Genomic DNA, 15,406 nt, shown 5'->3' with positions numbered 1-15,406 from the left:
AAAGGATTTAGTCATTTTCCACATAGGTGTGAATGTTGTTTGGAGAGATCATCAAAGGTCTGGTGAAATAGACAGCACTTCTTTGTGTCTGTACACTGCAGTAATCCTGACTCACTGTCTGCTCTCTACAGCCTGCTAACTTCTCAGAAATAGAAATCTACACACTCAGATAAAAAAGGTACAGTGTTACTACAGGGACAGTACCCTAAAAGCGAAAAGGTACTAATATGTACTATTTCACTTTTGTACCTTTTTTCAGAGAGTGTAAACGTAAGTGATTTGTAACGTTCTTCATACTGCAGGCAGCAATATCATGCGGAGTGCAAAAGATTGCATTAGACTTTGCTAAGCCAACGACATGAACTTTAATGGCATCCTATTCTTAATCCGTAGGGATTAATATGGAGTTGGCCCACTCTTTGCAGCTATAACAGCTTCAGCTCTTCTGGGAAGGCTTTCCTCAAAGTTTAGGAGTGTGTTTATGGGGATTTCTGACCATTCTTCTAGAAGCTCATGTGTGAGGTCAGGCACTGATGTTGGGTGAGAAGGCCTGGCTCTCAGTCTCCGCTCTAATTCATCCCAAAGCTGTTCTATTGGGTTGAGCTCAGGACTCTGAGCAGGCCAGTCAAGTTCCTCCACACCAAACTCCTCATCTATGTCTTTATGGACCGACGCTTTGTGCACTGGAGCGCAGTCATGCTGGGACAGGAAGGGGCCGTCCCCAAACTGTACCACAAAGTTGGGTGCATGAAATTTTCCAAAATGTCTTGGTATGCTCAAGCTTTAAGAGTTCCTTTCACTGGAACTAAGCCCAAGCCCAACCCCTGAAGAACAACCACACACCATAATCCCCCCTCCACAAAACTTTACCCTTGGCACAATGCAGTCAGGCAAGTCCCGTTCTCCTGGCAACTGCCAAACCCAGACTCGTCCATGGGATTGTCAGACTGAAGCGTGATTGGTCGCTCCGAGAACACGTCTCACTGCTCTAGAGTCCAGTGGCGGCTGCTTTACTCCACTGCATCCACGCTTTGCATTGCTCTTGGTGATGTAAGGCTTGGATGAGCTGCTCGGCCAAAGAAACCCATTCCATGAAGCTCTCTCCGCTGTTCTTGAGCTCATCTGAAGGCCACAGAAGTCTGGAGGTCTGGAGCTGTTGACTCTGCAGAAAGTTGGTGACTTCTGCGCACTGTGACCCTAAGCATGCGCTGACCCCACTCTGTGATTTTACGGGGCCTATCCCTTCATGGCTGAGTTGCTGTTGTTGCCAATGGTTTCCACTTTGTTATAATCCCACTAACAGTTGAGCGTTGAATATTTAGTAGTGAGGAAATGTCAGGAATGGATTTCAGAAGCGTCTGCATGCCTAGTGCTTGATTTATCCACCTGAAGTGGTTGAACACCTGAATTCAGTGATTTTGGAGGGGTGTATCCTTTAATAATATAACTCAGTACTTAAATGTATAATTACAGTGTATCAAAGACACTTTAACATAAAGTTTACCCTAAATATATTATCCAAATAGGGTCCCACTTTATATTAGGTGGCCTTAAGTACTATGTACTTACATCAAAAAATAAGTACAATGTACTTACTGTGTTCATATTATATTGCAAAACACTTTTGCTGATATTGAGGTGGGATAGGGTTAGGGTTAGGGACAGGTGTGGTGTGTGTGAGTTTAAGGGTAGGGTTAGGGTCAGGTGTGGTGTGTGTGAGTTTAAGGGTAGGGTTAGGGACAGGTGTGGTGTGTGTGTGAGTTAAAGGGTAAGGTTAGGGACAGGTATGGTGTGTGTGTGAGTTTAAGGGTAGGGTTAGGGTCAGGTGTGGTGTGTGTGAGTTTAAGGGTAGGGTTAGGGTCAGGTATGGTGTGTGTGTGAGTTTAAGGGTAGGGTTAGGGTCAGGTGTGGTCGTGTGTGAGTTTAAGGGTAAGGTTAGGGACAGGTATGGTGTGTGTGTGAGTTTAAGGGTAAGGTTAGGGTCAGGTGTGGTGTGTGTGTGTGTGTGAGTTTAAGGGTAGGGTTAGGGTCAGGTGTGGTGTGTGTGTGAGTTTAAGGGTAAGGTTAGGGTCAGGTGTGGTGTGTGTGAGTTTAAGGGTAGGGTTAGGGTCAGGTGTGGTGTGTGTGTGAGTTTAAGGGTAAGGTTAGGGTCAGGTGTGGTGTGTGTGTGAGTTTAAGGGTAGGGTTAGGGTCAGGTGTGGTGTGTGTGAGTTTAAGGGTAGAGTTAGTGTCAGGTGTGGTGTGTGTGAGTGGGTAGGGTTAGGGTCAGGTGTGGTCGTGTGAGTTTAAGGGTAGGGTTAGGGTCAGGTGTGGTGTGTGTGTGAGTTTAAGGGTAGGGTTAGGGTCAGGTGTGGTGTGGTGTGTGTGAGTTTAAGGGTAGGGTTAGGGTCAGGTGTGGTGTGTGTGAGTTTAAGGGTAGGGTTAGGGACAGGTGTGGTGTGTGTGTGAGTTTAAGGGTAAGGTTAGGGACAGGTATGGTGTGTGTGTGAGTTTAAGGGTAGGGTTAGGGTCAGGTGTGGTGTGTGTGTGAGTTTAAGGGTAGGGTTAGGGTCAGGTGTGGTGTGTGTGAGTTTAAGGGTAGGGTTAGGGACAGGTGTGGTGTGTGTGTGAGTTTAAGGGTAAGGTTAGGGACAGGTATGGTGTGTGTGTGAGTTTAAGGGTAAGGTTAGGGACAGGTATGGTGTGTGTGTGAGTTTAAGGGTAGGGTTAGGGTCAGGTGTGGTGTGTGTGAGTTTAAGGGTAGGGTTAGGGTCAGGTGTGGTGTGTGTGTGAGTTTAAGGGTAGGGTTAGGGACAGGTGTGGTGTGTGTGAGTTTAAGGGTAGGGTTAGGGACAGGTAAGGTGTGTGTGTGAGTTTAAGGGTAGGGTTAGGGTCAAGTGTGGTCGTGTGTGAGTTTAAGGGTAGGGTTAGGGTCAGGTGTGGTGTGTGTGTGAGTTTAAGGGTAAGGTTAGGGTCAGGTGTGGTGTGTGTGTGAGTTTAAGGGTAAGGTTAGGGTCAGGTGTGGTGTGTGTGAGTTTAAGGGTAGGGTTAGGGTCAGGTGTGGTGTGTGTGTGAGTTTAAGGGTAAGGTTAGGGTCAGGTGTGGTGTGTGTGTGAGTTTAAGGGTAGGGTTAGGGTCAGGTGTGGTGTGTGTGAGTTTAAGGGTAGAGTTAGTGTCAGGTGTGGTGTGTGTGAGTGGGTAGGGTTAGGGTCAGGTGTGGTGGTGTGTGTGAGTTTAAGGGTAGGGTTAGGGTCAGGTGTGGTGTGTGTGTGAGTTTAAGGGTAGGGTTAGGGTCAGGTGTGGTGTGTGTGAGTTTAAGGGTAGGGTTAGGGACAGGTGTGGTGTGTGTGTGAGTTAAAGGGTAAGGTTAGGGACAGGTATGGTGTGTGTGTGAGTTTAAGGGTAGGGTTAGGGTCAGGTGTGGTGTGTGTGAGTTTAAGGGTAGGGTTAGGGTCAGGTATGGTGTGTGTGTGAGTTTAAGGGTAGGGTTAGGGTCAGGTGTGGTCGTGTGTGAGTTTAAGGGTAAGGTTAGGGACAGGTATGGTGTGTGTGAGTTTAAGGGTAGGGTTAGGGTCAGGTGTGGTGTGTGTGTGAGTTTAAGGGTAAGGTTAGGGTCAGGTGTGGTGTGTGTGTGAGTTTAAGGGTAGGGTTAGGGTCAGGTGTGGTGTGTGTGTGAGTTTAAGGGTAAGGTTAGGGTCAGGTGTGGTGTGTGTGAGTTTAAGGGTAGGGTTAGGGTCAGGTGTGGTGTGTGTGTGAGTTTAAGGGTAAGGTTAGGGTCAGGTGTGGTGTGTGTGTGAGTTTAAGGGTAGGGTTAGGGTCAGGTGTGGTGTGTGTGAGTTTAAGGGTAGAGTTAGTGTCAGGTGTGGTGTGTGTGAGTGGGTAGGGTTAGGGTCAGGTGTGGTCGTGTGTGAGTTTAAGGGTAGGGTTAGGGTCAGGTGTGGTGTGTGTGTGAGTTTAAGGGTAGGGTTAGGGTCAGGTGTGGTGTGGTGTGTGTGTGAGTTTAAGGGTAGGGTTAGGGTCAGGTGTGGTGTGTGTGAGTTTAAGGGTAGGGTTAGGGACAGGTGTGGTGTGTGTGTGAGTTTAAGGGTAAGGTTAGGGACAGGTATGGTGTGTGTGTGAGTTTAAGGGTAGGGTTAGGGTCAGGTGTGGTGTGTGTGAGTTTAAGGGTAGGGTTAGGGTCAGGTGTGGTGTGTGTGTGAGTTTAAGGGTAGGGTTAGGGACAGGTGTGGTGTGTGTGAGTTTAAGGGTAGGGTTAGGGACAGGTGTGGTGTGTGTGTGAGTTTAAGGGTAGGGTTAGGGTCAAGTGTGGTCGTGTGTGAGTTTAAGGGTAGGGTTAGGGTCAGGTGTGGTGTGTGTGTGTGAGTTTAAGGGTAAGGTTAGGGTCAGGTGTGGTGTGTGTGTGAGTTTAAGGGTAAGGTTTGGGTCAGGTGTGGTGTGTGTGAGTTTAAGGGTAGGGTTAGGGTCAGGTGTGGTGTGTGTGTGAGTTTAAGGGTAAGGTTAGGGTCAGGTGTGGTGTGTGTGTGAGTTTAAGGGTAGGGTTAGGGTCAGGTGTGGTGTGTGTGAGTTTAAGGGTAGAGTTAGTGTCAGGTGTGGTGTGTGTGAGTGGGTAGGGTTAGGGTCAGGTGTGGTGGTGTGTGTGAGTTTAAGGGTAGGGTTAGGGTCAGGTGTGGTGTGTGTGTGAGTTTAAGGGTAAGGTTAGGGTCAGGTGTGGTGTGTGTGTGAGTTTAAGGGTAAGGTTAGGGTCAGGTGTGGTGTGTGTGAGTTTAAGGGTAGGGTTAGGGTCAGGTGTGGTGTGTGTGTGAGTTTAAGGGTAAGGTTAGGGTCAGGTGTGGTGTGTGTGTGAGTTTAAGGGTAGGGTTAGTGTCAGGTGTGGTGTGTGTGAGTGGGTAGGGTTAGGGTCAGGTGTGTGTGTGAGTTTAAGGGTAGGGTTAGGGTCAGGTGTGGTGTGTGTGTGAGTTTAAGGGTAAGGTTAGGGTCAGGTGTGGTGTGTGTGTGAGTTTAAGGGTAGGGTTAGTGTCAGGTGTGGTGTGTGTGAGTGGGTAGGGTTAGGGTCAGGTGTGGTCGTGTGTGAGTTTAAGGGTAGGGTTAGGGTCAGGTGTGGTGTGTGTGTGAGTTTAAGGGTAGGGTTAGGGACAGGTGTGGTGTGTGTGTGAGTTTAAGGGTAGGGTTAGGGTCAGGTGTGGTGTGTGTGAGTTTAAGGGTAAGGTTAGGGACAGGTGTGGTGTGTGTGTGAGTTTAAGGGTAGGGTTAGGGTCAGGTGTGGTGTGTGTGAGTTTAAGGGTAGGGTTAGGGTCAGGTGTGGTGTGTGTGTGAGTTTAAGGGTAGGGTTAGGGTCAGGTGTGGTGTGTGTGAGTTTAAGGGTAAGGTTAGGGTCAGGTGTGGTCGTGTGTGAGTTTAAGGGTAGGGTTAGGGTCAGGTGTGGTGTGTGTGAGTTTAAGGGTAAGGTTAGGGTCAGGTGTGGTGTGTGTGTGTGAGTTTAAGGGTAGGGTTAGGGTCAGGTGTGGTGTGTGTGTGAGTTTAAGGGTAGGGTTAGGGTCAGGTGTGGTGTGTGTGAGTTTAAGGGTAGGGTTAGGGTCAGGTGTGGTGTGTGTGAGTTTAAGGGTAAGGTTAGGGTCAGGTGTGGTGTGTGTGAGTTTAAGGGTAGGGTTAGGGTCAGGTGTGGTCGTGTGTGAGTTTAAGGGTAGGGTTAGGGTCAGGTGTGGTGTGTGTGTGAGTTTAAGGGTAGGGTTAGGGACAGGTGTGGTGTGGTGTTAGGGTTAGGGTTAGGGTCAGGTGTGGTCGTGTGTGAGTTTAAGGGTAGGGTTAGGGTCAGGTGTGGTGTGTGTGTGAGTTTAAGGGTAGGGTTAGGGACAGGTGTGGTGTGGTGTTAGGGTTAGGGTTAGGGACAGGTGTGGTGTGGTGTGTGTGAGTTTAAGGGTAGGGTTAGGTGTAAGGGAAGTGCCAACTGTGTAATTACAAATGTAACTACAGAAATTAATTACAGACGTAATTACATGCAGGTCATTTTGAAAATGTATGTACAATGTAAAAAGTCCATTGTCTCAAATTATTAATTACAATGTTAGTACATAACAGTTAAGGCCACCTAATATAAAGTGGGTCCATAAATAGTATTAAGGGATTAATACATGAGGTGTTGGTAAATGAGGATGTGTCACCAGTCCTTCCTCATCTTTTCTCCTTTGCAGATGTGCTGTGAGTGCTGTTTGCTCGGCCGGGCCGCCCAGGATCAAGGTCTGACTTGTGACCTCACGCTCGCGGTGGGATATCAGTGCGGTGTGGTGTCCCGGGCCTGCTGTGTGGACCGCCAGCCGAACACAGACGGGAAACCTAATCCGGGTGAGAACAAACAAACACAACACACTCTTATGACCAGTGATTTGTACTCGAGTCTCGGACATATTTTAATGGTCTCGGTCTTGTCATTTGGACTCGGTTTTGACTCGTACTCAAACATATTAGGACTCTTGACATTCCTGTGATATTCCCAGATAACATCCACCAAAAATGAATAACACACCGCTCATCCAGGTACTACGAGTTATCTTGACCGGTACTACTTTTCTGCTTAATGCCATCGTCGACTGTCTAGCGCCATCTCATGGTGACTGTAAAAAATGAAACCGCCATACAATGGAAGACTTCAAGGATTTACTCTATAAAGTTTTAAATATGGATATTTTTCTTACACCAACGCATCGATTCGAATCAGAAGGCTATATTAACCCATCAGAGCGGTGTTGAGCACGTTATTTGACGGACAGCTGCATTTTTTATGGACTTCACAAACAGCTACAACTACTGCTTGGATTTACGTTAGCTTTTTAAATATAACTCCGACTGTATTCGTCTGAATACAGAATGTCATAAACACCTCTGATAACTTGAGGGTGAGTAAATTATGAGTAAAAATGTATCATTTTAATTTTTGGGTGAACTTCAGCATTAATTTCAACATATATGGTAAAAACAAATCTTCATCATTAGATTACGGCTTAAACCAGTTTGGAACTGTTTTTTAAAATATTTAAACTCAAGACAATACATATAAATATTTTGTGTTTAATTTATTTGAGACTAGTAGCCGTGTATAAGCGGGATAATGTCCACCCAGCCGGTTGTTATCGCAGAATAAACCCCTTCAGAGAGACGCTCCGCTTCGCCTCGGGGTCCTGATCACTCTGTCGGGGTTTATTCTGCGGTAACAACCGGCTGGGTGGACATTATCCCTTACTTAAGCTGATGTTTGACACGTCCAATGATGTGTGATTTTCTTAAGAGGAACTGCGCATGACCATTGTTAGTGCAAAGGTAGCAGGAATGATGTCATGTGGAGCGAGCCTCTAGCTCTTAAAGGTCCCGTGGCATGACATTTTTATTTTATGAGGTTTTTCAAAATGAGTTCCCCTGGCCTGAATATTGTCCCCAAGTCGCTAGAAATTGTGATCAGTATAAAACGAGTTCTGGCTGTCTTTCTCTGCCTTTGAGAAACTGAGAGCTCAGATGAGCTGATCTTGAATTCTCCTGTTATGACGTCATACCAGGAAAGGTTACCGCCCCTTCCTCTGCTCTGCCCGCCCAGAGAATTAGTAGAGAAAGGAGTCAGTTTATCAGTCGCGATGTCAGCAGCACAGGCTTTACCATACGGATTCAACAGCACCGCCACAAACAGTGCGTAACAGTGTTCATTAATGCCTGATCTGGGATCAGTGAGTTCTGATGTGTAGCTCATCATTCAAGTTCACACAGACTTTCTTTCTAAATCGTTTAATACTGTCAGTCCCGCCGCTGGCCGTCTTGATGCACCAGTGAATCAAGTCAGTGACTAAAACCATCAACTTCACGTCATTTCTGTTAGCAGCATGAAACTAATCTGTTATTTAAATGATTAAACTACAGAGAGCATTCAAAGAACACTCTTTATAATGTTCGGATCGGTCAATCACACGTTTGAATGACGCTGCTCATTATGCTCAACAGAAGCTCTTACTGTATTCATGTCGTGTTTGTTGTTAGCTGTGGTGAAAGCATTTTGTGGGAGAAATAACGTTGCAAAGTTCACTCGTGTTTATTCAGAGCTCTCAGATACAAACAAAATAAACGCGCGCTCTCAAAAACTCGGTGGAATAACACTTCCTCAGCAATCCTTCCCCAGCTCCGTTTCTCTCCGTCTCTCTCTCGACTGGCAGCGCTGCAGCTGCTCTGCTCAGGCCTGACTAAACCACGTCCCCATCCGCACGTTATCTAATTTTAAATGCAAAGATGTCAGCCAATCACAGCAGTGGGTGTTTTCACTGAAGACTCACAGCAGACACGCCTCTTGAAACAGAGCATTCCAAACAGAGGGCTAATATCAGTATTGAAAAAATGCGTTTTATTTCTAAATTATGATTTTTTTTATGTAAAAACCATACTATCAATATAAGTACACCCCAGGAAACATAAAACAATAAAACAACCCATGCCATGGGACCTTTAACTATGTGTGAAAATGTCTGCTACATCATCTGTTATTCAGTTTGCATATAAGAGCCACAAAGAGTTCATATGTAGTAAGAATCTAAAAAAAAAAACATTCTGCGATGTGTAAATTCGGCGGTACATTAATTAGTCTTTTTAGTTGTAAATCCTGGCGCAATCATATATTTATAGATATAATAAGTGCCTCATTAGTGCCTGCATGGATGTAAATATATCTCGCGCAGCTCTGCCTGAACTCAGTCTCGAATACAACACTGCTTATGACGGAAAACCGGGGTTCTTGCTCTTTTAAAACAAACAAGTTGAATTGAATGCAGATGTCCTTAAAGGAATAGTGCCATAGACAGTAAAAGAAATAGACAGAGCGTTCCCATAGACTTCAACGGCGGAAAGTGAGGTCAATTACAAGCACTCACTGCGCCGGCTCAGACTGAGCTTGAGGACGTAGATGTGACGTGAGCCTCCTGTCTGACAGCTGTAGGTCTTCTAGTAGTTGTGGAAAGTGAAATCTGAATCACGTTGTTTAAATGTTTTCTCCCGTTGCTTTTGGCTCACTACGGGCTTCTCTCCATTCTTCTCCCTTGACTTTATCAGACTTTATGTCTCCACGTCCCCCCGACTGTCTCATAGTCAGCTAAAGATTGCTTCTGAGCGTCTCCTCCTGTCTATACGGTAATTTCTCTACTGTGCGACAGAGTCGCGTTGGTTTAATGGCGCAGTCGTTAGCCTATTTTTACAAAAACAGCTTCTACGGGGCGATAGTGTAAGATACAAGGTAATGGAGCCTTTTATGCATTGTCGTGTTTCTTTAGAAATAAACACTGGACAAATAGAGTCTTTAAACGCCTCAGATGTAAAGTTATTCACTGTCAAAGTGACTCAAAAATGAATGGGAGTCAATGGGATGCTAACAGCAGGTGATGGCTTGGTTAGCAATGGCCGCCCCTATGGGGGGAACGCTTTCCGAGTGCTAGATTACCCGCTTGGATAGCGCACCCAAAAATAAACTCTCCAGTGATGCGCGGGTTGATCCAAAATGAGTTACGGTTACGAGTCATCTAAGAATATTTTTAGTGATATTCGGGTCGCGGTCGGTCGGGTTGTTTGAAATAAAGATCCCAATTATACATTTGTAATTTATATAGTACTAGACAATTTATATTTAAGATTTACTATGAAATCCATTGGCAAGGAGGATCCTCTGCGTTCAGCATTAGTGCCATTGACGCACATTCAGCTCCGCTGGAGAAGAAACCGGCTCAACCCAGGGACGGTCGATTCAATATTATTTCTACACAGCGCGAGGAAAGCTAAAAATAAGTAGGCTAATCTTCCGTTTTAGGCCACCAACGGCACCTTATAGCCCATTTAACCCCTTTCCTGACATGTGACAAAATGCCCGATTGGCGATTTCCCAACTTGCTCAAATGAGCAATGCCATTGGACCATTTTAATAGGCTACTTTTAAAGGTGCACTATGTAGTATTTTTGCAGTAAAATATCCAAAAACCACTAGGCCGGTGTTATATATTTTGTTCAGTTGAGTACTTACAATATCCCAGATGTTTCCAACTATTTGTAAATTGTGAGAGAATTGCTATTTTAACGAAGGACCGGGACATGACAGCATAGCGTCTGAGGGAGTCGCCTGTCAATCGCGTCATATCTGCGCTACCCTCGATTTCGGGTTTTATTTGGCAGGAGCGCTTTACTCTTAGCAGTGTGAACAAGTGAACGCACAGTGACGTCATAACATCGTTTTCAACACACTTAAATTTATCTAATATGATAAACAGAGCTGCTTTACCTCCAAATCATAACCGGAAGAGCGGATCAGTGCGGGTCAGTAACGTTAATAACCGCATCCATGAACATGATTTCTGCCCGAGTCCTATTTTCCACCGGCTGTGAGGTGAAGACCACATGTCCCAAGATACTGCGCTCACACTTTGCATCATCAAACTATGCATTTGTTCTGAATAGGAGCCCTCCAGTGGACGGAAAGTTGCATAGTGCACCTTTAAACGCATATAGCTCAGTAATGTCAGTTTTATGTATTTTCTGAGAGGAGGCGGGATTTTTGCAATTAACTCCTAATTTACTGCTCATTAATAGTTAGTGAGGTAGTTTTTGTAGCATTTAAGTTTAGGTATTGGGTCGGATTAAAGGTGCACTATGCAACTTTCCGTCCACTGGAGGGCGCATATTCAAAACAAAGGCGTAGTTTGATGATGCAAAGTGGGAGCGCAGCATCTTGGGACATGTGGTCTTCACCTCACAGCCGGTGGAAAGTAGGACTCGGGGAGAAATCATGTTCATGGATGCGGTTATTAACGTTACTGTAGTGTAAAGCAGAGCAGGAGCGAGTGTTGTGGAGCTGAGCACGGCCGCTGGAGCGATTGATATACAAACACACGACTCGCGAGCACCGGGACTTTTATTATGACGGGACGGGACACAGTCGCCGGGCGCCTGCACAGATCCGCTCTTCCGGTTATGATTATGAGGTAAAGCAGCTCTGTTTATCATATTAGATACATTTAAGTGTGTTTAAAATTATAATATTACGTTACTCCGTGCGTTCACTTGTTCACACTGCTAAGAGTAAAGCGCTCCTGCCAAATAAAACCTGAAACCGAGGGTAGCGCAGATATGACGCGATTGACAGGCGACTTCCTCAGACGCTATGCTGACACGTCCCGGTCCTTAGTTAAAATAGCAATTTTCTCACAATTTACAAATAGTTGGAAACATTTGGGATATTGTAAGTACTCAACTGAACAATATATAACACCGGCCAAGTGGTTTTTGGATATTTTACTGCAAAAATACTACATAGTGCACCTTTAAGGGATGTAGAATAAGCTCATGTAGAATAAGGCATTAATATGTGCTTTATAAGTACTAATAAACAGACAATATCCTAGTAATATGCATGCTAATAAGCAACTAGTTAATAGATAATAACTGAACCTTAAAATAAAGTGTTACCATATTTTCTTTTTTTCGCGGTCCGAGTTGTGGGCGGGTTAGTTGAAAACGTCTGCCGGGTGCGGGTTGGTTATACATTGACATCACTGCTACTCACTCTCAAGTCTGTATGAGTTTCTTTGTCCTGTGGAACACAAAAGAGGATATTTTGAAGAACGTGTGCAACCAAACAGTCTTTATTTTCCATACTATGGAAGTCAATGGAGACCAGCAACTGTCTCAGGGTAAATATAAATCAAACAGTCAATGTTCAATGTGAAGATCCTCTCAGTCTCGAGCAGGTCATGATGGAGTCTGCTGCCCTCTAGAGGAGATCCAGCAACGAACACTTTAAAGCTTTAATGCATTAATTACATGTGTTTCAAAATTACAGATTCACATCCTGATGCACCAAACACAGAGGACCAATGCAAAGGTAGCCGGAGCATATCATCCCATACAAATGCATCAAAAATACAAAGCATTTACTAACAAAGAGCCAGTTATATTCATCTTTGCTGATGTTATCTAATGTATATAACCAATATAACTGATTCAGTTCATGTGGTTTGTGTGTTTGCTCTGAAGCTGCCGGCTGCTCTCAGAGCTGTTTTAATGGCACTTGTGCCTGTACGGACGGATACAAGCTGAAGGCGGACAGAAAAACCTGTGAAGGTCAGTGTGTGTCCACTTGCACATGTATTTGAATGCATTTTTGTCATGTGAGAAGAGTGTGAGGGATGTGTGTGTGTCGGCAGATATCAACGAGTGTGTGCTGGGCGCTCATCAGTGCAGTCCGGGCGAACGCTGCATCAACACGCCGGGCTTTTACCGCTGTCAGAGAGAGGTCAGCTGCGGGACGGGCTACGAGCTCACCGACAGCAACAAGTGTGAAGGTCAGACACACACACACACACACACACAGCCCCTAAACCTACCCATCACAGGAAACATTCTGCATTTTTACTTTCTCAAAAAAACTCCTCCTGTGTGATTTATAAGCCTTTTGTAAAGTGGGGACATGGGTAATGTCCTCATATTTCACCCTCTCCTGTAATACCTGTGTCATACCCATGGCATTATACACATTTGTGTCCTGATATGTCACAAAAACATGCCCACACACCCATATATATACGCAATAATAATAATACATGCATATTTAAATAAAGATATACTGTGCATATGTCCGGATTGATGTTTCAGACATCGATGAGTGTGAGACGGGCACTCATAACTGCGCAGCCGAGTTTGTGTGTCAGAACACAGCCGGGTCTTTCCGCTGCCGACCCAGAATGCAGTGCGGCGAGGGATTCATTCAGGACGCTCTCGGCAGCTGCATCGGTGAGACGGCAAACCTTACGGCAAGATCTGAAATATCAAAACCTGTCACGCTCCATAACCATACGTGTGTGTGTGTGTGTGTGTGACAGATATAAACGAGTGTGTGAGTGTGAACGGGCCGTGTCAGCCAGGCCACATGTGCTTCAACACGGTGGGCTCCTACACCTGCCAGAGACAGTCTGTGAACTGCGGCCGCGGATACCACCTGAACGCCGAGGGGACTCGCTGCGTCGGTAAAACCCATCACACACTGCACTGCATTACAGAAAATTACACAAAATAAATGTATAAATTGACGCTACAATGAGCATTTACTACTTTTATATCGTCAATATCATCAATTTGCATCATAGGAGGAATTTTTCCAGAAATAAAATGCATAAATCTCTCGTCTCAGGGGGATATGAGGGGGAAAGCACAATCATTTGAATATACTCCAGGGTTTCTACTGATACAAAGCCATATGCTAATCGCTGAAGTAACCCTTTAATAAAAAATACAATTTTATATGCAGTTTATTTATACATCAAAGTATTAAAAGTATAGCTAATGTTAAAAGTGACTGAATTAAATATCATGTCAAATCAAATATTAATATCATGTCTTACTTGAGAAAAAAATCCAGCTTCTTATTTGACCCCCAGTTCAAAAGGAAAAATGACCATATCTCTGCTTGTCTCAGATATCGACGAGTGTGCGGGGCCTGATAACTCGTGTGACGGCCACGCCTGCGTTAATCTGGTGGGCTCGTATCGCTGCGAGTGCAAGGCCGGCTTCTTCTTCAACAGCATCACCAGATCCTGTGACGGTCAGTGCCGCCTGCTTTTATCATGAGATATAATTTTGCTATTTGTATAATTAATTATTTCATTTTAATTAAATTATAAATTTATTCATATAAGATTATTTAATTGAAATAATTAAAACATAATCATTATTTTAAGTGTTGATTATAATTATTGAATTTATTTATTAAAATGTTAAATTAAATTTTATATATATATATATATATATATATATATATATATATATATATATATATATATATATATATATATATATATATTTAAATACAGTAAATCTTTTAAGTAAAAAATATTTAGTTATTCTTGTAATTGCTATAAACATATAACATTTTAATAATTTTATGTGTTATTTTTATAATTACTTAAGATATTTAAATTGAATGAATGTTTTATTAAATTGATAACATTTTATATATATATATATATATACAGTATATATAAAATGTTTTATATATATATATATAAATATATATATATAAAATGTAAATATTTTCATAATTATTTAAAATATAATGATTATATATATATATATATATATATATATGAACTATACATTATATTATTTAATTTTAATAATTATATATATATATATATATAATATAGACCTATATAATATATAATAAAAAATATTCAAATATAATAAGAAAATTATAAGCATTACATTTTTTTTAAAATACAAATATATTCATTTTTGTATAGAATCTTATCATTTAAATCATTAAAATTAAGTGAGTGTCTTGCCTCCTGTTGATCTGTGTGGCGTTTTCCTTTCTCTTGAACGTCAGACATCAATGAGTGCAGGAACTATCCCGGCCGACTCTGCGCACACAAGTGTGAGAACATCCTGGGCTCCTACAGGTGCAGCTGCACCACTGGCTTCAAACTGGCCGCGGACGAGAGGAACTGTGAAGGTATAACTAACTACAGCTCGATCACTCCGTTCAGCAAACTCAAACCTCCTTTATCTTCCTCAGACTAAGCTCAGCATAGAGGTTAGATCGGGCTCAAAAAATCAAGCCCGACCCTACCCGAGCCCGTGCACGTTGTGTCTGAGCCAGGCCCGGCCCGACACATTTACTGTAATTATGAGCCCGAGCCCGATTTAAACCCGACCATGACGAGAACGAGTCTGTAATGAGCGAAACGGACTGGTGAGGCTCATGATAAAACTACATTTAGTTTTCAGTTTTCTCCACAGCGACTGTACAGCCGAATACCATTTTGTTGCAATATTTTCATGTTTAACACTTTGAAGCTGCTTTGAAACAATCATCATTGTAAAAGCGCTATAGGCTATAAATAAAGTTGACTTGACTCCGCTCAATAATCCGCAGGCGCGCGCTCATGATCCGCTCACCGGTACACTGATGTTTGCTCAAATCCAGCTCAGACATTTATTTGTAGCTTACTTTGTTGTAGCCATTAAACAATGTGTTTTTTCCTTCATAATTATGTTTAAATATTATAATATTATTTTTACATTTCATCTGATTATGATGAGTGAAAAGATGCGAGTGGGTCAGAAATGATTTTGGTGGTTATATTTAGTTTAATATTAAGTTTTGTTTTGTAGAAAGCATTTATTTCGTTTTGTTTAAATTGTATCTTAATTTAAAAACAGGTTTCTTAGGCCAATTGCCTGGATTTAATAAATAAAAAGCAAATAGCAGACTATAATCGTGAGGTGAAGTCGTGGGAGTGATCGCTTTCATTGCTCATGAACTGGAGCGCGCGTCTCATAAATAAACCCAAACTCAGCAGCTTCTCGCCTCACAGACATGACAAATATGCGTATAGAAAGCTTGAAATGTCCACTTTTAAATGAA

The 15,406-nt window shown here is 43.2% G+C and overlaps 1 protein-coding gene across 3 annotated transcripts in view; it reads left to right on the top strand.

Moving 5' to 3' along the window:
- fbln1 (fibulin 1) overlaps positions 1 to 15,406 on the top strand; it is an 85,405-nt gene that overhangs the window by 25,920 nt on the left and 44,079 nt on the right. For all 3 annotated transcript variants that reach the window (XM_067436323.1, XM_067436322.1, XM_067436324.1), the window contains exons 4-11: positions 6,168 to 6,318; positions 11,825 to 11,866; positions 12,019 to 12,105; positions 12,189 to 12,326; positions 12,637 to 12,774; positions 12,864 to 13,007; positions 13,457 to 13,582; positions 14,366 to 14,491. In XM_067436323.1, coding sequence (XP_067292424.1) covers positions 6,168 to 6,318; positions 11,825 to 11,866; positions 12,019 to 12,105; positions 12,189 to 12,326; positions 12,637 to 12,774; positions 12,864 to 13,007; positions 13,457 to 13,582; positions 14,366 to 14,491 — 952 coding nt within the window. The remainder of the gene's footprint in view (positions 1 to 6,167; positions 6,319 to 11,824; positions 11,867 to 12,018; positions 12,106 to 12,188; positions 12,327 to 12,636; positions 12,775 to 12,863; positions 13,008 to 13,456; positions 13,583 to 14,365; positions 14,492 to 15,406) is intronic.

The sequence above is a fragment of the Pseudorasbora parva genome, chromosome 25 (assembly GCF_024679245.1).
Source record: "Pseudorasbora parva isolate DD20220531a chromosome 25, ASM2467924v1, whole genome shotgun sequence".
NCBI classification, from domain to species: domain Eukaryota; kingdom Metazoa; phylum Chordata; class Actinopteri; order Cypriniformes; family Gobionidae; genus Pseudorasbora; species Pseudorasbora parva.
Note: the sequence above shows the minus strand (reverse complement) of the source record. Positions and strands in the feature narration are given on the sequence as shown.